General features: G+C 43.7%; 1 protein-coding gene across 8 annotated transcripts in view; it reads left to right on the forward strand.

The window, feature by feature from the left end:
- LOC111874138 overlaps positions 1-24,088 on the forward strand; it is a 611,561-nt gene extending 587,473 nt beyond the window's left edge. For 6 of the 8 annotated variants that reach the window (XM_023869365.2, XM_023869368.2, XM_033755346.1 and 3 more), the window contains 2 exons: positions 14,220-15,719; positions 19,738-24,088. In XM_023869365.2, coding sequence (XP_023725133.1) covers positions 14,249-15,719; positions 19,738-20,774 — 2,508 coding nt within the window. In that variant the 5' untranslated portion in view covers positions 14,220-14,248 and the 3' untranslated portion in view covers positions 20,775-24,088. Of the gene's footprint in view, positions 1-590; positions 731-14,219; positions 15,720-19,737 lie in introns of those variants that run through there. The other 2 variants (XR_002844492.2, XM_023869370.2) reach the window with 2 other exon arrangements.
- Positions 24,089-24,908: the final 820 nt, after the last annotated feature.

The raw sequence follows: 24,908 nt of genomic DNA on the forward strand, positions 1-24,908 counted from the left end.
ATTTCAGAAGGCAGAGAGATAGTCATCTTTAAACAGGTGCCTGTGCTTAAATAAGCACCACTGGAGGCATGATTCTACCCATTCTAATCCCCAGCAGTAAATGCACGGCCGCTCTACCCCCCAGGGAAAAGAGTTCCGCTGCCTTCTGTATGAATATGGGTGGGCCCCACAGCTATTCTGGACACTAGAGAGAAATAGTGATATCTTTTGCCCATTCTGGGAATCAGCCCTAATTCGCCGGTCGCCTTGGCCCGAAGCCTAGTCACAGTAATGACAATTGAAAGTTGAGTGGTTCACTTACAAGCCACGCTGTGAGTTAGATGTATGATGTAGTTCGGCAGGTTGGTACCGACGTTTCGGAGGTACCTCGTACCGCCATCTTCAGACTAGGCGCGTCAGTTTGTCACTCACCATGCGTGTGTATGGCTACAGGAAGGTATGACCTGGTCCTTAACGCCTCTGCCCTGACCAGTTTCAGAACCCGAGAAGGACGACCAATACGTAATAGCAACCTGCAATTGCGCATTGAGAGAACCGGTTTGTGTAATGCTAGAGCAGTCGCAAGTTGGGGGTCACATGTTACAGTTCTCGACATTGGAAGCTTCCTGTGGTTACATTCAAGGCCTTCCTGGGAAACTTGGAAATAGATTTCATCATCTGAATTCACTGAGGAGGAAACAGTTTCATTTAATTCCATTGAAGCCTGAAGAAGAGTGAAAGAAGATAAAAGGTAGGGCGGAGGTCAGAAGTTCTGCAGCTTTGAAGATTCCCAGGCAGTGCCTGCTATCCCTTCTGGTACTGGTACATTTTGAGAGAGGGTAAAGCGCTGGGAAGTGAAGTGGGTTTTGTTGTGAGCAGATGCTTTACTGCTCATGAACGGAATTTTGATTTTTATTTAACATAGGGATGGCTTCATTAAGGAGATTTTGACGGGTGAAGGCGGAAGTTCAGCCAAATAATATATAAAAATCCAGTCCGTACTGTAACCGCACCATCGAAATCTTCCCCCACCCCTTTTTTTTCAGTAGCTAATAGAGTTAATAATAAGAAGTTACGAAGAAACAAACGTTTAATTAAGACACACTGTAAGAACAAGGAATAGGCGATGAGCCAAGGATCTGGTGTTATTTTCCAAAAGGGCAGAAAGTGATGCTTCAAGAAACCCCACAGAGTTTCTTTAGAAATGTAGAATTAGACTTACAGCGGCAAGTCACTTTGAGAATTCGAGAAGTGACAGTTTCTACCAGCCGTAAGTCGAAAGTGGGACTTCAGGAGATCATTAGTGACCCTACGTAAGTTGCATCGCTGTCAATTTAGCCGTTTGGTCTTTTCGGGCGAAATTCCCATAAAAATAATCTGTCATTTGCCGGAACCAAAAATTAAGCCAACTCCCTTGTTTGAATCAGCCTATCAGAGAAATTAGGAGGAGAGGAGAATAGGCAGATACAGCTCAGTTAGGACCTCTGGCTCGGCAGAGAGTTCAGTCTAAGATTTTTAGTCGTCTATCAACTTTTGAACTTGGCGGAGGCAAACATCATTCGCACTAAAAGATAATTCTAAGAAGTATAAATTTTTGCTCTCATAATGACTCATATTGAGATTTAGCTTAATCAACAAGAGCGCAGCACCAAGGAATTTGGCGAGCTGATCGAGTGCATTTTAGTGTAACACCCGCTGCTTGTAAGCCGAAAATAAATCAGGCTGTGAGAATTTACGAAGCCAAGTGTCATTAAGAACATCAACAATAAATTGTTGTGTAAAGTGCATTGTGTTGATTAGAGGTGTTTCACCCTCACTTGTCCGAGCCTGACCCGTATTCGACCTGAAGAGAGACTCATCTCCACTGTCTAGTGAAACCCACCGTCAGCTTTCACATGCTGACTCCTTCCCCACTTACTATGAACCGTAAACAGCCTCTAGCTGTTTTGCTGGCGCCCGTAGTATCGGATCCAAGCACTAATAATCTCAACTGAAGGAAGAAGCGATGGAGCCGGGTCAAGCCGAAACCAGCCACGACCTAGCAACTTCAGCAGCGGCAACACCAGGTAGGGCAGCGTCAAAGTGCTCATCGGAGGAGAGGGGTCAGTCGCCATCGACTCACACTCCCTGCACGACTATTCAGACGGAGCCGCAGGGGGAAGGAAGGCAAACGGTTACAAAAGAAGAAGTGGAGCCCTACGTAAGGGCGGTTACAGTACCTCACAGGAAACACATTGCGTCTGCGCTAGAGACCAACCGATTAATGCTGCTCAGGGAAACAGCCACTGTTTACTGTGAGAATCATATGGAACACACAAACACACTGTGTGCGCGGAACGCAGAGTTTTTAAGTGTTAAAGCAGGCGGTATATATACTTACCACAGCATTCTACGGGGATAATGTGTTGCGCTCCATTACCACAGTAGTTGATACAGTGTCAGTAAATAATGCCAAGCACATACTTCTCTGTGGTCCATTGTGGCTTCGTGGGCCGAGACACTTCAAATTGAGTTGTACATCGGCCTTCAACTTGATACTTCGCTCTGCAACATGGGAAAGTAACTGCGGGCATGTGAAGGTCACGGAGAGGAGGCTGGTACGTGGGTTGCAAGGAGATCCCTTATCGTACACTCACCGTCAATTTATATCGGAATGAGTGTTCAGTGTCAAAATTACGCTCAGAAATGTTAAGAACGGATTAAATTCGGGGAATGCTTATTTCCATTGAGTTCCGTCCGACCCGTCGTGTCTTCCTGTATGCTGTTTAAAATCATGTAAACGGTTACATTAATTCCATACAGCAAAGATTTATTCTGTCAGTATCTTCAGAGGATACCGCTACATATTAGTGAATAATGAATTGGAATGGATGCGGAAGGAAACAGGCGTGTCCGAATTTCAGTTCCTCTCCCAACATTTACCGGGAGAGGCTGAGGAAGATGATGAATGAATATCCGCAGGATGGTTGGTTTACCACCCGAGGTTCGAACCTGGCACTCCCAAATACAAAAGAAGTGTTACCGTTTGAACTTGCACGGTGAGTCAGTCGCACAGCCCGTCAACAAATTCCCCGTTCTTTACGGAACCCGAAAATACATTACAGCATTCGTCCATTGAACCCTGTCGTGAGGCAGCTGAACCTTCTTCTTCATAGTATCCAACGGCTGGGTCTTCAGAAACGTCTCTTCCCTTCAGGTGACCCGATAACATTGTGTATTTGGTGAGGAGTGTAAATTGTGAAGGAGTTGGATTTGAGGTTTTCACGGGTGAGTACTGATAATATTACTTTTCGGATGTGACACCATGTAGAGTGGTAGCAGTTTGCCGACGTGTTTGCTATTCGATTGTACATGGATCCCTGCTGATTGTTCTCTTTGGATTACACTTCGACCCTTGGATGGCACGTTCTTCCGAAACGTCAAACTTCTAGCGGTCTGCAAGACATTTCCCGGAAGTTATTAATCTCTATGAAACTTTTCATTGTGTAATTTTTCACATCCTCCTGTCACTTTTTTTCTTCTAGGTCCAGAGTCTTTGCTTTTTGTTCCATTATGCAGCAGTTCCTAGAAACCTACCTTCTGCGGTTCCTGATTGGGACGCGTCTGCAGGTCCCCACAGATGCCTGGCTTCCTCCGCGTTCCTGGAAGTTAATCATTGATCGTCCATGTTACTACATCAGTGAAGGGCGGAGTGTGCTGAATGGAAAGAAATTATCGTCTTAGCGGGAAACATTTACGAATCGACATTCAAATTACACATGGCGCGTTATAACGGATCGTGAGAAAGTTCGTCGCTCCGTAATTTCTTACCAACTTAACACACAACACCTTCATTTCCCGCTGCGTCACGAAACTCCCCTTCAATATCACAAATAACTAATTGTAATGGCTTTACCATTCCTGATATTCCCCAGTTCTTGCAAAACATTCCACCCTCGTCTGTATACACGCGCGGGGGTTTCTGACCACAGAAAGGGGGTTGGGAAGAGGGGTTGAGGGCTGTACGTGTCCAGGCACAATATCTCCTCCTAACAGGCAGGGGCGAGGTTTAAAACATTATCAGCTTTTGCCTGTTTTATTGGTAGTCACGCGAACTGCAGGCAGGCTGGTAGCTACGCAGGGGGTGGCCAAAGTCGCAGTCACATGAGACCCAAGATCAGGGCTATATGTGCCGGTGGGCCAGCATGCAGCTGAAGGCGCACGGACGCCTAAATAAGGTTTAATATTTCATTGAAATGAGGCACTCGGTAGCGTAGTGGTTTAAGGCACTATGCTACAAGCCGGAAGGTCGCGGGTTCCAGTCCCGATGAGGTTATTAGATTTTTCAATTGACGTAGTTCTTGTAGCCGNCGTCTCACAACCCTATGAGCCTTCACGGTCTCTTACAAGGATAGCTTTACCTTTTTACTCCATTGAAAACATTCTGTGCCTCCATTATATAAGTATAAACCGATTGTTACTCTCCATTGTTAGATTTCTTACCAGGAAACGTGTAGCGGGCGGCAGAGGGATAGCCATTTTGGAGAGCTGTTAGCAAATAAAGACTAGTGGAAGTAGACTGAGAAGACTTAGTGTTGAGTGATTTGTAGTGTGGAAATCAAAAGTACTCTTATATTTATTTATAGTTGCGGCCTGTAATTGGTCAGTAAATGTATTTACCAATCCAAACCCCGTGTAAAGTCACTAATACACGTGACAAATATGGTAACTAGCCGTGCCTTAAGCGGATGAAGGAAACGAAGATAAATGTAAATTTCGCGGAATGACCAAATTAACGCCTAGTTAAAATTACTGTCCCGACACGTCGCATAAAGGGTAATTTCCTGTAAACAAGCGGAGGCGTTTTCAAATTGCGCAAGTACTGTGTTGCGGGTAGACGGACTACAGCGTTTTTCTTACCCCCTGAGGCCTGGGCATTTTTTAAAATAAACTGTACAAAAAATGAAAGTATGTATATAACATGAGTCTTATTAATGTTTCATATCTACCATCCTTGACGTTGCACAGCGTTCGCATGTTGCTAGGCAACGAGAAAACCTTGAACGTATATCGCTTTTGCACTATAGAACTTATTATGGTTGCCTAGGAAGAGACCAGAGAATGAGAACCTGAGAACGATGGATGAAATTATTTTATAGGCCCTAGGCCTAGAACAATACGTAATTTACTAGAGTACACGGTGTTATAACTCAGAAAAACTACACTCCAAATCTTCATCGCTCTGAGAGCCGCAAATCGAATAAGTTATATATGTTCTTTTGATTCTTTGAAGCCTCAGGCCCATCTAAATATTTAAAAGTTCAGTCCGTACATCACAGGAAACAAAACTCTTCGTCTCCATGGCAACTACCAACCTCTTAATGCTATTTAGGTAGTCTTTCTTTATCATCAGAATCATATGAAACAAATACCGTATTTACGCATGTATAGGCCGCACATTTTTTGCCAAAAATTCAAGAGGAAAACTGGGGTGTAGCTTATATTCGAAATCACACTTCATTTAAAAAAAATTATATTCATAAATAGTAATACAGGGTGTAATTTTCCTGAAATAATATTCCAAGAAAATTATTTTTTCTATAATTTCTGTCTGAAAATTGTGCTGCGGCCTCTACACGCACGCGGCCTATACATGCGTAAATACGGTATACTGGGCGGGCAAAATGCTTTCATTTAATGTTAAAGAAATTGTACATACAGTTACCGTTGCTTTAAGGCACTAAGGTAAATGTACCCTTTCCATGACCAGACACCAAGCAGTGTTTGCTCGTCATTGTCTGTCGGTAAACGCGTTTCCTGTTGGATGCCCGTTTGTCGATTTAGACAACTTCTCGAAGTCTACATTACGACCATCAAGTGACTTCCAGACATCCACTGAAGCTGCTCACCAAAACTGTTAGCACTCAGCATTCCATCGTGCTTCATCTGTCTCCTCTGTCAATATCTTACCTCTTCTAACTTTATCCCCCATTACCCTAAACACACAGCTCGCTCCTGTCATGGTCTACATTCCAGTATTAACCCTTTGAAGCCTGAAGTTCATCTAAATATTTACAGATTCAGTCCGTACCTCACAGGAAACACATTACGTCTCAGCTACAGAACCAAACCGGCTAATGCTGTTCAGGGAAAGAGTCGCTGTTTATTGTGAAAGCCATACGGAACACACAGATATACTGTGTGGTCAAAATGCAGAGCTTCTTAAAGCAGGTGGTACGTGTAGTGATCATTGTGCTTTAATGTTTAAAATAATTTTCATATGCCTGTTTCTGTTTTGTTCTCCCATAGTCTTTGAGACCCATTTTCATTTTATTAACTGCTGTTGTCTTCTGCGCTTACTTGTAATTAATTCTCTTCACCTTCAGCAAGCTCCCATTTCGCCGGACGGCGCTCGGTGTGGCGTGGCGTGCTTCATCATAAGCCACGGCGTGGCGTGACTTGCTCCTCACAACTGAATGTATTACATTCTTCGTTCTCTCTGTATAGCCGTGTGCTTCCCTTTGTCTGCCCCTCTTCTGAATTTTAAAGGCACACTAAGATAATTTAAAGGTCGTGTACAGATGTGGCAACATTTGTCATACAAATGAACTTTATTGGTCGTTACTTCTCCCTCTCACCATCAGGCCAGTTGGCAGCCATGGTTTTGAATGCGTACACTTTGTTACGGTTTAGGGTTGACTAGGCGGGGTTCTGGATAATTGGATTTATTGACCACTTATACATACCACTCTGAACTACAAGTAATTACAGCGCTGTCACTAATCGCCACAAATCACTATATGCTAAATCTTATCTAGCCTGCAGTGTCTTCAACAGACGTTCCCTAACAACGGCTTTTAACAGTAGAGAACCTTCAGCTTCTCTCCCTCAGGCCCTGTCTTCACAGCCTCCCTCGCGGAACTCGGCTCTCGACTAACAACAGACTGGGTCCAAAGAAGAAGAAGAAGTGGGGGTGGTAGTGAGAGACACTACATTGGGCGGGGTAAGAAACTATATCTCCGATTTTGAAGGTTCCCAGGCAGTGCCCGCTTGTCCTTCTGGTATAGATAGAGCATATAATCGGATTTTGTTCTGTCTATATAAATAAAAATGTAAATGTTCGTTTGTTAGCCCTCGAAAATCTCCGAATGTTCTTCACCGATTGCTTCGAAATTTTGACACAACGTTGCATTCGAATACGCGCGTTTTTATATACCTACTAGCTGTACCCGGCCACGCGTGAATCCGTAAAGTATACTTCCATGGAAACGCAATAACAGTTGCATAGGAATTGCCGAAACAACAAACGCGTTTCCCCGGAGATAAAGGATAAGAGGTTCCGTTGCGTAACAACGGATGAAACCGGAAAGTATACTTCCACGGAAACGCAATAACAGTGGGCCGTTGCATAGGAATTGCCGAAACAACAAACGCGTTTCCCCGGAGATGAGAGGATAAGAGGTTCCGTTGCGTAACAACGGATGAAACCAAACACATCTACAAGGTGTTCTGTGCTAGCATTTCGATAAGGTATTCCCTATCCCGTCCGAACGCTGGCTATATGTATAAGAGAATGTAGCTCCGGCGGCTGTTCAGTATCACGAGTGTCTCGAGTATCACGAGGTCACAAGTATCACAAGAGATTACGAGTGAAATCACAGCAGAGATCCTGAGTTTGCACTCAGAGTTTTTGATTCGACTCTGGCAACGTTTCCCCGGTGAGAGACAACAGAAGGCTCATTGTATAGCATCCGCCGAGGTATAAATAGTCCAGCTTGGACAAGAAGCAAGTCAGTCTCGGGGCAGATGCCGAGGGATACAGAAAAGAGTCTGGAAGTAACCGCCGAAGGAGTCAGTCTTGGGATAGCTACCGACGAATATAAACAGTTTCGATTTATTTTGATTTTGATTTAATTATTTCGTGTGACATTGCGTTGGAATTGGGCTGTGTCGTTTACCATAGCGTTCATTTCGTGAGTATAGTTTATTTTTCATTGTTTTTCATTTCGTTTTCTTCACTGTTTTTCCTTATTTTTCAGTGCATTTGACGGTGGGATTGAGCTGTGTCGATTGATCTGCGATTGAATTGAAATATTTCGTTAAGACAGTCACAGCAACGCGTGGCCGGGTACAGCTAGTATATTATATATTTTTATGACGCTGGAAGGGGTGCATTGTAGTAAAATTTTTTTTTGCTAACGTTGGGAGGGCTATATTAGAGCGAAATTTTTGTTAACAATGGGAGGGCTGCATGTGAGGCATGCAGTGCAACGTGGAATTTGGGTACCAACTCAGCATTTGCTCTAGGACCGAGGAAAACCACGGAAAATCTTGGTCGAGTTGGACGTTCGCAGGACCTTCCGGATGCAAACTGACTTCCAGCCAGAAGTCCGGCATTAAATGCGCGAACCCTAACATTAGACCCGATCTGTGCTGTTGCTTTATTTTAAAAGTTTACATGCGTTTCTACAATTTTTTCTTTGGCATAATTTGGATGAGCATCAAACATTTGTGTATCATATTTTCAAAGGGTTGTAATTTAGATCTATATTGTGGAGGGGCAAAGGTTTGTTGCTAATCCGCCTCAATTGTTTTCCTTATAACCATTTTGCACGGACCGAGTAGAAAACGCCTGTTCCAGCAGTAGCTATTGTATGCGTATTCGTTGCAGCGGGAACGTGTTTGCCGATCCGATGCCTAGAAACGGGTTGCATAACACCGTTGTTTATTTGCCTATTGCATATCAACGGCTGTACATGCCACAGTATTGTAGTGTGTAGACCCGTTGCTGAAGTAATGACTGTAAACAACGCCCGTTGCTAGGCAGCAGAGTCATAACACGTATGAATGGGTTAGCTGGGAAGAGGTGTTCAATACGCTGTCCGTGCGACAGCTGCTTGACGCAGCAATAGAAGAGCTGTTGGAAGCGGTTTTTATGCGATCCGTGCTAAGCAGGACAAGTCTAGAGTTTAGTTAGTTGGGGGACAGTCGCCGGCCAGCAGTGGCGTCAACACGGAAGATGAAGCCACGGCGTTGGAAACCGTTACCAGGCGACGACCGGCGAAGAGAAGACTTAGTACGTGCTGCAGTGAACTGCACAGTGTTTGAATTAGCGATAGCGCTATAGTTACGTTCTGTAAGTGTTCAATAAATCCAATTTCCAGTCCAGACTCCGTCTATAGTCACTATCGTGTGACAGTATAACGAATTGCATTCATTTGTTGGAAGGGGGTGTGACAAATGGAGAGTTTCTGGGAATTGCAGCTGTTGCAGGGAAGCCACCAAATTGGCTCTGACAAACTATATGTCGAGAGAAATGTAATTGTGATGTAATATTGCGGGTTCTTTTGTATTGAATGTTATTAATTTTATTTATATCCGCTTTGATCTAGGACTAGAAGATTTCGTATGGTCTGAAGTAACAGGTCTCATTTATATTCGCTCTTTATAGACACGGATATAAAGGAAGTAAAGGGAATGTTTCGCGTGAGCCTTGATGAAGGCTTGAAGTTGTATGTAATTTAATGGTTCTGTCCTCCGTTTTAAATATAACAAAGTAAGCTCATTACCTGCTTCGCAAGAATGTCTCACCGAATCGGATCGTGGGCCAGAATATTCCAATCCTAGCTCTCATACCCATCTTAATTTCTTTTCTGCTGTCGACGTCTAGGCATTTCAGTGTCTGATCCAATCAAGTTTGACGAATTCCGTGGAGGAGAGTTATTGGGAAGCTGATAGTCTCTCGGATAGTCTAGAAATTAGGCACCTTTTGTGTGGCAGAGGTCCATTACCGTGTTTACAAGCGCCGGACACAACGCTGAGCCAGTGAAGTTCGTCTCCGTAATATATGGCGAAGTTCGTACCTCACAGGAAACACATTACGTCTCCGCTACGGAGCCCAACCGGCTAATTCTGTTTAGGGAAACAGTCGCTGTTTGCTGTGAGAACCATACGGAACACATAAATACACTGTGTGGGCAGAATGCAGAGTTTTGTTATATATACAAATCCATTCCGTACCTCACAGGAAACACATCACGTCTCCGCTACAAAGCACAACCGGTTAATGATGTTTAGGGAAACAGTCGCTGTTTGCTGTGAGAACCATATGGAACACACAGATACACTGAGTGGGCAGAATGCAGAGTTCTGGTATACAAGTAGTATACGGGTATATGTTAACCAGTGCACTTTAAAGGGTTAAACACAGTATCTACTGTAGGAACGACTTGGTTTATATCCCTAAACAGTATTAACTGGTTGGTCTTTGTTGTGAACAGTGTTTTCTGTAACGTGAACTGTAAAGCCTTCCCTGTGCTTAACTAATTAAGCACTACGCCATGAACGCGTCTGTGGAAATGGATGTATAGACACATATTTAATTGACCACGGCACTAGTTGATGAGTGATCAGCTTCACGCCTCGGCCGTTTTACCCCAGGGGAAAGCTTTCCCGGTACCCACTGGGCGGTTTACCATTTCACTTAGATGCAAAAGGACCTTATCACTAAACAGGGCATTGGAATAAGTGTAAGATGGCACTGATTGGTGCAGTATCATCCGGTCACTAAACCCTTCACGTCTGTCACGATGTTCCTGCATGTATATGACTGTGTAAGGATGGTACTTGTTTCACTTTAAAATGTGTGCAACAGATGTGACTTACTCCTGTTTCTTTTTTCTCTCTGTGAGGTAGGAATTGAATTTGTGTATATTTAACGTTGGGCTGTGCAGAATAAATGAGCAATTTGTGTACGTTTACGGACATGACTGTACTAGCAGTGTTGATGTTTATTACATTTCTGCATTCCTAACCTCTTGACTTCTCTGCGTCACGTAACCTTTCAGCCTCTGTTTTGCCTGTTCGGAAAGAAACCAAAGTCAACTAGTTCAATCTCGAAACATTTATAGTAATCGCTGTTCCAGTTAATCTTTTGAATCCTGGAGAGAAATGCAGGGGCAGTTTTGAGCAGTCTTGCTGCAGTTGTCAGTAATGGGTCCAACCTGGACACCTTTCGCTGGTTATTACCAGTCACAAGATTGAAATAGTACTATTTAGTTTTTTTTTTCCTTGTGGTTTTGATGAAACCCGAAGTTGATGGGCAAACTGCTACTGGCGGTCGCCAGCACAGTCATTCTTGATCCCGAGTCCCACTGGACTCATTGCCCTGTGTTTTACTGTCTCGCGATTCCCTGAGTCGTGCTGCTGTACCCCTCTACTCCGGAGTCGATTCAAGTCAAAATTATGTCACGGCCCAAAATCGGTCGGACAACCTCTCCTAGTGTTAAACCCCACCTGGGGCCCAAGACCAAATTTTTGTTACTGTCGAGACAGTTGCGGGTTTGATGATGTGGGGCGCCCTCTCTAACAAGAGGACGGGTCTGTCGTTTAAAATTGCTGCTGGTCCTCGCCAGCGCAGTGTTTCTCGGGTCCGAGTCCCGCGAGACTCATGACCATATTCGAAATTCGCCCAACCTGGAAGGTCAGGTCACCATATTTATATACCCCAGGAACAGGCTGGCCAAGTTATAGTCCTAGGCAGCTTTCAGATTCAAAGTTCAAAGTCACATTGCGACTCACGATCATTGAGTCAGTAAGTCTTGGTGTCGAGCTTGCATCTGGTGCTCATGACCAGATATTTATTACTGTTTGACAGTTACGGTCTTCTTTTTGTGGGGCGCCCTCTATGACGAGAGGACGGGTCTGTATATGCTGCTGGTTCTTGCCAGCGCAGTCTTTCTCGGGTCCGAGTCCCTTGGGACTCGAAACCATATTTTACTGTTTCAAATTTGAGTCTTCTCCTTTCATCGCCTCGTAGGACTATCAGGTTCATGGTGGAGGTATTCGATCCCTCCTCCACACGGGGACCTAGGCAGCTTGGTTGTTTAATTAATATTTTAAGAGTCATCCGTACCTCACAGGGAACACTTCGTCTCCGTAACAACGACCAACCGGTTAATGCTGTTTAGGGAAATAATACTTGTTTATTGTGAGAACCACACGGAACAGTTAATACCTGTATGGACAGACGGCAGAATATGGGAACGCTAGAACATACGGTATATATAGTAACGATTGCGCTTTAAACGGATAATCTGCAGACTGTCCCAGAGCGTTACAACTGAAATTGATCGTGTTACGGTAATGTAACGGGAACCGTCTGCTGTCCTATTCCCACGGTTCGTTGGACAGTAATTAATAGAAATCTGATCTCTTCCTAGAACTACCTCTGCACATCTGCTGCAGGTGGTCATTCCTGCCGCACTCACCGGACACTACTTGGTCTACTGAACTGTCGGTATAGCGACAGGCTGGACGCCCGGGGTTCGATTCCCAGCAGAGGCGGGAGATTTTTCTTTTCTCCACAACGTCCAGACCGACTCTGGGGCTCGCCCAGCCTCCTATCTGTTCAGTGCCGGGGACTCTTTCTCCCGGGATAAAGCGACCGGAGTGTGAAGCTGACCACTATCTCCACCTAGTGCCGAGGTCAAGAAAATGTGGATCTGTACATCCACTCCTCTTCATGGCGTAGTGCTTAATTAGATAATCATAGGGAAAATTTTTACCTTTTAAAGAAAGAAGCCCTTGTTTGTTTGTTAGTTAAATGTCGCAGGTGTTCGTGGGGAGGGTCCCACCAATCTGGCTTCTAGTGCGGTCTCGACTGTGGGCTCCATCAGTTCTGGAGCTGAGAGCGCTCGTATTCGTGGCCACTGAACTGAATTGCGCTTCCGTTCACTGAGCGCTGAAATTGGCGGATTCTAAATTTGGAGTATCGCCGTTCAATTCAGATGCAAGAGATCCATACGATGTACTTCACTTTGCAATGTAATTAAAACCCGCAATTACACAACCCTCTTCTGTGGAACTTATTAAAAAAAGCCTTTGAAATCACAACGCGGCCATTAATCACGTCCACGCGTCGTTATGTGTCGTGTAATGACGCGTGGAGCAGAGGACAAGGGCTTCGGATGCTTTGTTCATGCTTTACTTGGTTACATGGAAATTAGATCTCGTATACCAGAGACCGAGCAGATTATATTAGCGGTAACGTGTCTAATGGCGCGATACACGGTTCGCATCTTGACGAGGGCTCCTGACTGGATACTGCATCATTACGAAGTTACGTTGTTAGAACGCTGTTCAGACCTTGCGAGATTGACAGTCTCACAGCAGTGACTTTAAAATTGCTGTATTCTGGGATGTGGGCGCCTTGTGGCTCCGTAGATAGGCAGGCCTGCTTTTTCAGTGCAGCATGTCTCCATTCATACCCACCCATTTGGCTGCCCTCCCGATGTCAAACCGCCTTTTGCACGCTGTTTAATTTTGTGCTCTACAGATGTAGGCAGCTTATTTCTCCGGAACGTTGATAAATATCAAACTGTACGACATCACAACACAAAAGGAAGTTTGTCCATAGTCAACTTTACTGAGAACCACGGATCTCACGTACTCCGACGCCATTGCTCCTATAAGACTTCCGATAAACAGTTAGTGACTTACTCTCGAGATCCGGGGGCATGCTGTAGCGTAGTTGGTTCAGGAACTACGCTACAAGCCTGAAGGTCGCGTGCCCGAGTCCCCGATGAGGTCATTGGATTTTTCAATTGGCCTAATCCTTACAGGCGCAGTATGAGCGTGAGGTCGACCCAGCCTCTGGCAGAAATGAGTGCCAGGAATCTTCTGGGGGTAAAAGACGGCCGTGTGTAAGCCTCGACGACCTGTTACCTTTTCACCCAACTAAACAACTGCCATGAGTACCCAGTCGTTGCGCGTAGACATGCGGACAGACAAACGTGGGGAAACTCTTTTAATAAGCCCATTTTATGCACCTCTTCGATGTGAACGTACCAAAAGAAAACTTAAATAGTCTGATACAGAAATGCATGCTTATTGTACCGTATTATGGAGATGAAAATGCAAAGAAAATTTTGGTAGGAAAACCTGCAGAGTCCACTTGATAGAGACTTATGCGTAGATTGGAGGATAATATTGAAATGTGTCTCAAGTAATAGGGCGTGGGGGCGTCGAATGGATTCAACCAACTTAGGATAATGCCTAGTGGTGGCCTGTTGTGAAGACAGTAATGAACGTTCAGGTTCCATAAAAGCTGGGCCATTTATTTAGCAGCTTGAAGAGGTGTTATCCTCTCTAGAACGATTTTGGTCCATGGTTGTCTCATTATTGCATGCCATATCAGACATCATCGCTTTCATTCGATACATTGAGAAGTCTCTAATGCAGCTGTGCTTTCTGTATTGCAGGGTGGGCACAATGCGTCGCTTCTAACACCATGGCAGTCAGCTGGCTCTGTGGGGCCCTGTTTGTGGTGCTCCTCGCGCCCACTTGGGCTGACAAGGACTGGACCAACTGCCCACAGTTCTGCAGGTGCAAATGGGTGTCCGGTCGCAAAGCTGCTGAATGCACAAACTCCAGTCTGACGGCTGTGCCTGAGCAACTGAGCCCCGAGATACAGATCTTGGACCTCACTGGCAGCGCTCTTCATGTGCTCCCCAAGGAAGCGTTCCTCTCAGCAAGGCTCGTCAATCTACACAAGCTGTTCCTGCGGGACTGTGGCATTCAGGACGTGCACAAGGAAGCTTTTCGGGGCCTCGCCATTCTTATCGAATTGGACTTATCTGGGAATCAAATCCATACTTTGCACCCAGGCATATTCCGTGACAATGTCCGCCTCAGGACCCTGTCCCTCAGCCGCAACCCAATCCAGAAGCTGGAAGATGGCCTGTTCAGCAATATGACGTTTCTGTTCACTGTAGATTTGAGCGGATGTCAGCTGTCACACATTGGGCGGAAAACATTTGTAAACACACCAGTTCTCAAATCTCTGGTTTTGGAAGGAAATAACTTGACAACAATAAAAGTCCAGACTTTGGATCATCTATATATGCTTGCGGGTCTCGTTCTTCACAATAATCCGTGGATATGTGACTGCCATCTGAAGGAGTTTCGAGACTGGACGATATCACGCAATTTATATGCCAAACCAACTGTGTGTGTTGAGCCGCCTGTACTTAACGGCAAATATTGGAGTGACTTGAATTCTGATGACTTTGCCTGCAAACCTCAAATAGTGTACCCACCTTTCGGCACAACCATTGAAGTTGATGGTGGAAATGTGACTCTGACATGCCAGGTTCAGGGAAATCCCATGCCTGATGTCCACTGGGTGTTCAGCTCCAGAATAATTGGCAACTACTCGAGGAGGACGTATGGGGACCAGAGGTACGTGGTGACCGAAAGCAGTGATAAGACTCGCTGGGTCAACCTCACAGTGACAAATGTCCGCAACCAGGATCGCGGTGACTACACATGCGTTGCAAAAAGTGGTGGTGGTGTTGATGAGAGAAACATATCTCTTGTGGTGCATTATCAGCAGGGTGCTGTTGGGACAGCAGGGGATAGAGGGGCATTGTCAGGCACGTGGCTGCTGATTGTTGGGCTGGTGGCAGGGGTTCTGTTCACCGCTGCTGCCATAGTGTTGTTATGTTACTGTTGTTACTTCAGGCATCACAACAGCAACAACAAGAACTCTGATACCAAAAAGGCTCCCAGTGATGTTATATTGTCTTCTAATGGTGACATCAGCGGTTATGCTGGGAACAGTGAGCAGGAGAAGAGCTTGCTGACAAAGGTCAACCCTGTGCAGAAGCCTCCCCGGAGACATGAGAGGCCATCTGTAACCAGCTCTGGGACAGAGCTCGCAGACATGAAATGCAACCTGCTTGACAACGGTTCCGTGTTACGTAAGTATTGTGAGAGGAGCCAAGTGTGGAAATGGCTCTTCAGAACTGGGCAGGTGCTCAAGAGCAGAGAGAACCATGGGAGAATGACATATATGTAATCATGAAAGAGATTATTAAAATGCAGGTTCAGGAATTTGATGCTGTAGGTATTGCAAGGAACAATTGCTTCAGTGTCTGGAGAGGGCTTGAAGAATGTGCATTTCTTGCACTGACCACAGCACAGATGGTACAGGAAACCTCATTTTCAGAGTGTGTACATTATATTCAAATCATTATACCTGAGAGTTATGTGTTGCCCCAGTCTCAAACACCATGGGTGGTTGACATTCACAGAATGAAGCTCGTAGCCTACAGTACCTCTGCGCAATAGAATACGTATGATAGAGATGATCCATGCATTCACATCACATAGTAATGACCTGTGATTGATTAATAAATTGGACGTTAATTCTCTAATACTTTAAACAGCGGGATGTATAAAGTTGGTTTAAAACACTATGAGATGAGAAAAGAAATGTTAATATAAATTTAAACAGAGGAAGCATATTGTACGTAGCTGATTCCAAAAGTAAGGTCTCCAAAGCGCTGGGTAATTTTTCGTGCGGCTGTTGGCAACCGTGTTGCATTCGTTGCTTCCCCCACTCCCCCCAGTACCGCCAAGCATGCGCGCACGTAGCTAGGACGCTCAGTCTTGGCACGGTCGCCGTTAGAAATGGAGCTCCCGATTACTAAAACCGCGAAGTGTGAGATTCGCGCAGTTATTCGGTTTTTGAACGCAAAAGGGACTAAACCAATTGAAATTCATCGTCATTTGGTGGAAGTGTATGGCGAGTCGTGCATGGACATAAAGAACGTCCGCAAGTGGTGTAGGGAGTTTGAATCTTGTCGTACTGCAATACACGACGAAAAAACTGGGAGACCGTCAATTTCTGACGAGACAGTCGCGAAGATTGAGCGAGTCATGCGTCAGGATAGGCGCATCACACTCGATGATCTCTGCATTTCGGTTCCCGAGGTTTCCCGAACCACCATTTATCGGGTTTTGACAGAGAAGTTGAATTATCGGAAGGGGCGCGCAAGATGGGTCCCGCGAATGCTCACGGAAGACCACAAACGGCAGAGAGTTGACTCTTCCCGTGAATTTCTTCGCCGCTATGCTGACGAAAAGGACAACTTCTTGAATTCAATTGTCACAGGCGACGAAACCTGGGCGTACCACTTCACACCTGAGACAAAACAACAATCACGTCAGTGGCGGCATTCCTCTTCGCCTAAGCCTCGAAAATTCAAGCAAACACAGTCTGCCAGTAAAGTCATGGCAACTGTGTTTTGGGATCGAAACGGGGTATTGTTGGTTGACTTTATGGAAACTGGGACCACAATAAACGCTGAGAGATATTGTGAGACACTGAGAAAACTCAGGCGGGCGATTCAGAACCGGAGAAGAGGGATGTTGAGCAAGGGCGTAAGCATTCTCCACGATAACACTCGCCCCCATGCTGCCCGACAAACCGTCGCTCAACTGCAACAGTTTGGATGGAACATCATCACCCATCCACCCTATAGTCCGGACTTGGCGCCCAGTGACTACCATCTCTTTCCAAAGTTGAAAGAACATTTGTCTGGAAAGCGCTTCAACAACGACGATGAGGTGAAAGCTGAGGTTCGAAGTTTCCTGAACAGCATGGAGGTGAACTGGTATGACATGGGCATACAAAAACTGCCACTGCGCCTACAAAAATGCATCGACCGAAATGGCGATTATGTAGAGAAATGAGTACATGTTCAAGATTCAACTGATGTATCAAAAATTGAAAATAAATGTTTATTTTATATTTTCAAACACAGGAGACCTTACTTTTGGAATTTGTTAATTTATAGGCTCTGGAGTCTATGAACAATATGAATTACCATATTATGAAAAACCATGCCTGTAATTTATACTTGTTTCTGGTTATGGGTGGGGGGGCATGCAGTAGCATAGTTGGTTGAGGCACTATGCTACTAGCTGGAAGGTCATGGGTTCGAGTCCCAGTAAGTTGAAATTTTTTCAATTTACCTAATCCTTCTACCTATACAATGGCCCTAGGGTTGACTCAGCCTCTTAACAGAAATGAGTACCAGGAATCTTCCTGTGGGGTAAAGGGCAGCCGGCATGTTAAGGCTGCCAACTTTACCGCCATCTGTGAGTGGGTTGTCTAGAATTATGTGGGAGCCTCAACATCTTAAACTGTATGGGCCTTCATGGCCTGCTACAGGGATAGCTGTATCTTTTTTTTTTCTTCTGGTTTTGGGCTCATAACAGAAATTGTGGAGTTATGCAAAGTTGTCATGTTTCAGGTAGTCATTTTGTATAAAATGGAAACAGTTCTATTACAGCAATTTGTATATACTTGTATGTAGAACTAAGTTGTGCGTAATGAGAAATTCTGGAACCGAAACACACCAGTGAGTATTCAGATCATGAAGTTTATGGTGATGTTGCAATGCCAAGTTCAGGATGATGGCCAGACATACAAGTGCTGCTTTACACAGGCAGTCCTCAGCTTTAGAACGCACTCTTTGCCCTTGCATCAGCAGCAGCGATCATTCGGGAGAGGTGTACTGGAAAGTAGATATTACTCAATATTTGTGAACAAGGAATTTTATGTGTGTATGTCGTGCCATTATATGTCCACTGAGTGGACTGATTCACTATTCCTTTCCAAGCTTTGTGTGTTATACACAAGATATCGTACTGATATGTTGGGTTTTTGGACTTTATCCATCGTCCTGGTTTTTAAGATAACAAATAAAAACACGACATTTCGGAAACTGGATCTGTTTCCATCCTCAGGTGAAGGGTCCAGTGATTGAGGCTAGCTCTTTCTAAGGGACCCAACTGAATAGGTGTTTTCCTTCACCTGAGGACGGAAACAGATCCAGTTTCCGAAACATCATGTTTTTATTTGTTATCTTCGAAACCAGGACGATGGATAAAGTCCAAAAACCCAACATATCAGTGTGTTATACACCATCGTCAGAATCCTATAGTAACTACAAGATATCGTATCTGTAAATATTTCATCTTCTGATATAAAGATTGTTTGGTGTGTCTCAAGATCAGTACAATTGTCATGTGTCATCTGTCAGCAGTGGAGATCTGTATCACTATAGAAATGTACTGACAGAGAAAGGTTTCATTTTCTGAAAACTTAGCATGGAATGAGTTAGGAGAGGTCAGTCATCCATTTTGGGGCAGTGCAGTATAACTCTCAATTTGTGAACCTGTCTAGTACTTTTTTTAAACAAAATCATCACCAAATATTCCTGTTTATACAAGGACATCTTGTACATCACTCACATCAGGAAGTAATTGTGATCATCTGGGTTCGATCCCGGGTCTGGTCAAGTGGGATTTGTGGTGGACAAAGTGATGCTGGGGCAGGTTTTCTCCAAGTACTTCGGTTTCCCCTGCCAATCTTCATTCCATCAATTGCTCCACAATCACCCTCACCTATCATCTGGGGCTGGTACAATAGGCAAGAAGTGGCCACAGTACAAGGGACTTAGTCCCACCCCACTAGCAATAAAAATATAATAATTGTGATCATGTGTCATGCAGAGAACTTGTCTGCCTTAAATGTCATGTAGTTACTGTTTGACTTGGTTATGTAGTTTGTTTCAGCCTTTCCTTCCTGTGCATATTACAGCCGTGTAATTCAGTGATAAGCTTAATTTTTTCATTCTGCTAACAATTTAGTTACGAGCTGCATAGCTCAGGCAGTTAGACACTAGCCTGTCATCACACAGTCTCAGGGTCAATCCCAGATGAATTCTTGTGAGATTCATTAACTGTGTCTGTAGTGTTGGCTGTGTATTCTGATGGTAGCCAAAAAAGGCAAAGGCAAAATTGTTAGTTTCACTAGCTGGACTTGTACTATATTATGTGTATGAAGGGCCACTTCTGTACAAGCTGCAGTGTTTATGTGTCTGCATGTATGGGAAATGTACCGAATGCTTGAATTTCTTCTTCCAGATGGAGGCAGTAGTGTGGGTGGCAGTGAAGACCGCTCAGTAGACTCGATGGACACGGCCCCACAGCAGCAGTCTCAGGAAGGGATTGAAAGTGACGCAGGACTCTTGGAGAATGTGCACACATACCCTCCCGACCTTTTGTCATTCCCTGCCCGAGCAAGTCAAGTGTCTCCTGCTGGAAGCACAGCCTCCACAGCCCCGGACAGCACCCGTCTCCCAGCCCAGCATGGGCCGCAGTCCCCAATCCACAGCCCAGTTTATGTCCCGCTCCCTGGCATGTCTGGCACTTTGCCCTACTCCCGTTCCCAATCCCCGTTCTCCCCTGTGGTCCTCCCTCGCCAAGGTTACGTCACCATCCCACGACGCCCCCGAGTTCCTTCTTGGAGCAGTGCTCCAACTCCAGAGCAGGGTGATCCACTGTTCAAATTTGAACCAGTGTATGATAACCTGGGCCCAAGAACCACAGCAGATGGGAGCTCGGTCCTCTCGCTGAACAAGAGCCCAGGTGCTGACCCTACGAATCAGCAGCCGTCTTCCATCCGTAGTCGCCCCCTACCTCCAACACCTAATTACCACAATATCGCCCTGCCGGCCTATTATGCACCTATTGAGGAACTAGAGGGTCAACCGTCCCCTGCATTAACCAGAGCAAATCCAGGTACACGGGGTAGTATGAGGAGGAGTACGCCCAACATCAGTGTGACACCCAGTGCAAACCCTGCCCCACAAGTTGCAGCAGCCAACAAATCTTCAAAACCAGATAAGATGAGTAATCCCACCTCAGGAAGGCAGAGGGACAGTTGGGCAGGCAGAAGTGCACCAGAGGGCGCAAATCTGAAACGACGTGAAGAGGAGCCAGGGACTACCAGTAAGAGAAACTCTTTTGTGGGCTCTCCATCAGGCAGTTTGCTGCCTAATGGACACAGTAGGGAGGTCAAAGTTCCTCCAAAACCACCACCAAAGCCAAAAAAGAAGAACACAGAATCCGTGACAGGACCTTTATTTGAGGACGAAGGTGAAGATGGCACTGAAGTGTGAGCTCAATGTGAGAGATTCCAGTGCATGGTGCTGTAGAGAGGACCAATCATAAAAAGAGCAGGAAAAGTTGTTAAAATGATGCTAATGGTAGGTTTTACGACAGGGTAACAAAGATACAAATTGTATATAAGTTTGCCTATTTAAAATTTAACGAAATCTCAATTACAATTTAGACAGTGGTGCAGGAACTGATGGAAGTGTCCAAGTCTGGCACCTGCCACTAATAATCAGTGCCTTGAATCTGTAGAATGCAGCTGTTAGCATGTGGATATCCTAGCTGATTTGTGGGTGTTTGTGTGTGAGTGAGTGAGTGAGAGAGAGAGATGGGGAGAGAGACTGCATGTGCATACAATTTCTTGAGATATTATATGTACTTGACAAGGTAGAGAGCATTTTACATTAGGGCAGGCCCACTTTTTCTTTTAATGTGGACCAAATTGTTGTAATCCAGCTGTTTCCACTTGTTCCTTCCTTTCATTTCAAGGCTTTGTGAGACTCATTTTAGTGAGGATTTCTGGAAGAATGTTACACAGTTGCTTAAATGAGGAAGGGGTTTGGTGTGTAGAAATTAAGACAAGATGTTAATGATGTGTTGTTTGTTAAAACTTCCTCATCCTTTTTGCAATCTTAACTCTGCAAGCAACAGATTAGTTTGTGTGAAAATTTTAAGAAAGAAACACTTTCATACGGGAAAATACAAATTCCTCTCATCTTATTCCTATGCATTAACTACCAGAAGAATTTCCAAAGCCTGTGAAGATACAGCAGTGACCATGCAATCATAATGGGACAGTAAATTTGTATATTTTGTGGTGGATGTCTTCTGACAGTTGACCTATACAGGAAAATTACTATGTTTGAAGCCTTCCAGCAGAGATAGGAAAGGGTTAAACTCGTGAAACTTTGATTTCTTCATCAATTTGTCACAGTAACATTACGTATCTGATTAGCGATGACCAATGCTTTGTTCACTCTGTTTTAGACAAATATGTAACATATATTCCTTTTGTGATGGAAAATGCTGGAGAGTATTGTGTGCCTAATTTAAAAACAAAAATGATAGTTCCTTTTACCTTAATGACCAGTTTGTATTCTGTGCTCAGTAGCTGTATTTTAAGTTCCTTGGATTTTAACAGCTGTGACTGTGAAGAGTACAGTTGTCAGTAGTTCAGAGAAAGATGTTGCAGCGGAACACATCTCCTTTCACCTTCAGGGCTGAAGATTAAACCAAGCAAGAAGCTTGCTGTGTGCTTCTGATTTTTTTGCTGGGTTTATTCATATATCCTGAAGATAGAGACAGTATGTTCCTCAGAAACATCTCAGGCTTTCTTTGAAGTACACAGCATTGTAACCCAGAAGACTGTCCTCTTCGTTATTTAAATTATCAAAAGCATATGCCTGATACAAATAACCTCAGAAATATTATACTGCAGCATCCTGTTGCACTGTGTGCTCTTTGTGCTCACACTCCTTGCTGTCTTTGTGCAACCTCATTGATATATTAATGTTCACACATCTTTGTTTCTTTATTATATAACACTACATGCTTTGGCCCAACTGGCCGTCATCAGATGTATTGCTGTTCAGGTTTTCTTTTCATTTTCGATGTAAATGCTTGAGAATATTCTAGGTTATCATGCTGTTGTTATGCATGTATCTGGTGTATGTGATAATATGTAATGAGTTATATAATATCAAGTTGCTTGGTTTAAATGACAGAATGGTGCCTACTTTGATGGCAGAGTATAATGAACTTGTAAGGATATTTGATTTGTTAATTCAGATACTTAATGACTGCTTTATGCAACATATTGTCACATGTTGTGGTGTGTCACACGACAAATAAATATACATGGGTCTCGGATTCAGCGAATCTTTATTGGTCGTTCACTCTTACACACCTTACAATCATCACCACTTGCTGTATTACAATGACTGCTTACAATATCTCGGCCAGTACATCTGTATCTCTCGGCATCTACCGCGAGACTGTCTCCTTTGACAATTAATTCCAGACTACTTCTTCGGCGACTAATACCAGACTCTTATCGAATGTATTGCCTACTTATATGTCTGCGGCCGTTGCTATGCATTGGACCGTCTATTCCAGTGTTTCCATAGAAGTGACTCTTCTGGATTCCAAACACATTACAATATGATTAGTATAGCATTGTGATGGCTACATGTTTCCTGTAAGGCTTACAGTGGGAGCAACGTATATACATGTTACATAATACACAACATTAATATATCAGCGAGGTTTCACAAAGATGGCAAGGAGTGGGAATGCAAAGTTAGAACTTCAAAAAGTTATTTTCCATGAAGTCTATTACATACACAATTATAGGAGCCCTTCACAGACCAGAATTGTTTATGAAATATTATTCTAGATAGGGATTTCTCTGAAGAAGTGGGTAATTTTTATTTTGATTTCCATTTTAAACAGAGGTCTAGAGAAGCCTTGCTGGAAGAGAACCAGAAGGACCATAAAAGTGATGGCATGAAGCTGTACGAAGTCACTTGGTTTACATGACAGAATGGTGCCTACTTTGATGGCAGAGTATAATTAAAGTGTATCTTGTAAGGATATTTTATTTGTTAATTCAGATACTTAATTAGTGCTTTATGTAACAGATGATTAGTATAGCATTGTGATGGCTACATCTTTCCTATAAGGCTCACAATGGAAGCAACCCACAGACATGTTTAACATAGTGGAAATATGTATTGCATATTGGAACATACAGAGCTTCCAGAGTTGTTTTTATGATAATGTTATGCTTTCATCTTTAGGTTTATCAACACAGTGTGTATAAACTAAAATCTCAAGATCAGTTCTTAAAAGTGTTCTGTTGATAGTACACTGTTACACTTAAATTACCAGGTTTATAGGCTTTGTTCTTTGTTCAGTATTCAAAAGAGAACGTATTTCAGAAACTAGATCTGTTTCCATCCTTAGGTGAAAAGGTGGGAGGTCACGTTCCTACTCAAATTATCCAGTGATGAAATTGGCCATTTATAATAATGTGTAGATGCCTTCCCACCTTTTTGCCTGAAGATGGCAACAAATGCAGCTACACAAAACATTTGTGTTCTGTTTGGCTTACTAGGCAGTGGGCAAAGCCTATAAATTCCGTAATACCAAGTAAACTCTTAAGATGGCCATCTGCAGCAGCTAGAAATAATTCTTCCATTTATTCATGCAAGAATATTCATAACTGAAATACATAAGTTCTCTTTATTTATATTTATGTCAGTGCAAAAAGGAAATACTGTTTTTCAATTCATGCATTAAAAATTTTAAGTGAAATGACCTTGTTTCTTTAATTTATGTTTCTAACCAATATACTTGAACTCGTCTGTATAGTCCTGTGATATTGTTTCTAAGAAATATTAATTTTGGTTGAATGACTGGACGAAAAGCTTTTCACTGATTTCAGGACATCTTCCAGTACTACTATTTATCTGCCTTGTTTAACTACTCCGTTAATTCTGTCCAGTTTTGTGTTTGTGACATCATCGTTGTTTGCAAACCAAAATTGACTCACTGGTTAACATGATGGCAATAATTCCATCATCAAAGATTACGTTGGTTTAAGTCTATATGCATCTAAACCAACTGACAGAAGTTTGCATATGCGTTATCAGTATTACAGTTACAAGATGTGATGTTAAGTTCAAGGTTTCTGGTGAGACCACGCAGTTTGTTGAATAACTACCAGCACTTCAGAGGAACCTGCTACAATTCTCTTTTGTGCCAGAAGGAATGGTGCAAATGTATATATTGTAGGGAATGTCTGTAGATTTGGGAGGAACCTTGAGACAAAGGAAGGATTCTGTTCTAGACATCTGCAGTAAGTTTCAGTAGGCGTAATACTGGAAGGGATGATGAATATATATGTTCAAAACAAATATGCGAGAGAGGGAGAGAGAGAGAGAGAGCAAGTGAAACTTAGTGTGTTTAAGACACAGACTGTATGCACACTGTGTCTAAAACATCTTCAAGGGTGCAATGTAGATCATTACATTGTCAGAAATTGATTAATTCTGATTTCAACATACAACCTGAACCAGAATTTGCCATGCCACAAAACCTGTTGAACACGCAGGATTTTTGTTCCATGTGATTGCTTG

The sequence above is a fragment of the Cryptotermes secundus genome, unplaced genomic scaffold (genome assembly GCF_002891405.2).
Source record: "Cryptotermes secundus unplaced genomic scaffold, Csec_1.0 scaffold26, whole genome shotgun sequence".
Taxonomy (NCBI): domain Eukaryota; kingdom Metazoa; phylum Arthropoda; class Insecta; order Blattodea; family Kalotermitidae; genus Cryptotermes; species Cryptotermes secundus.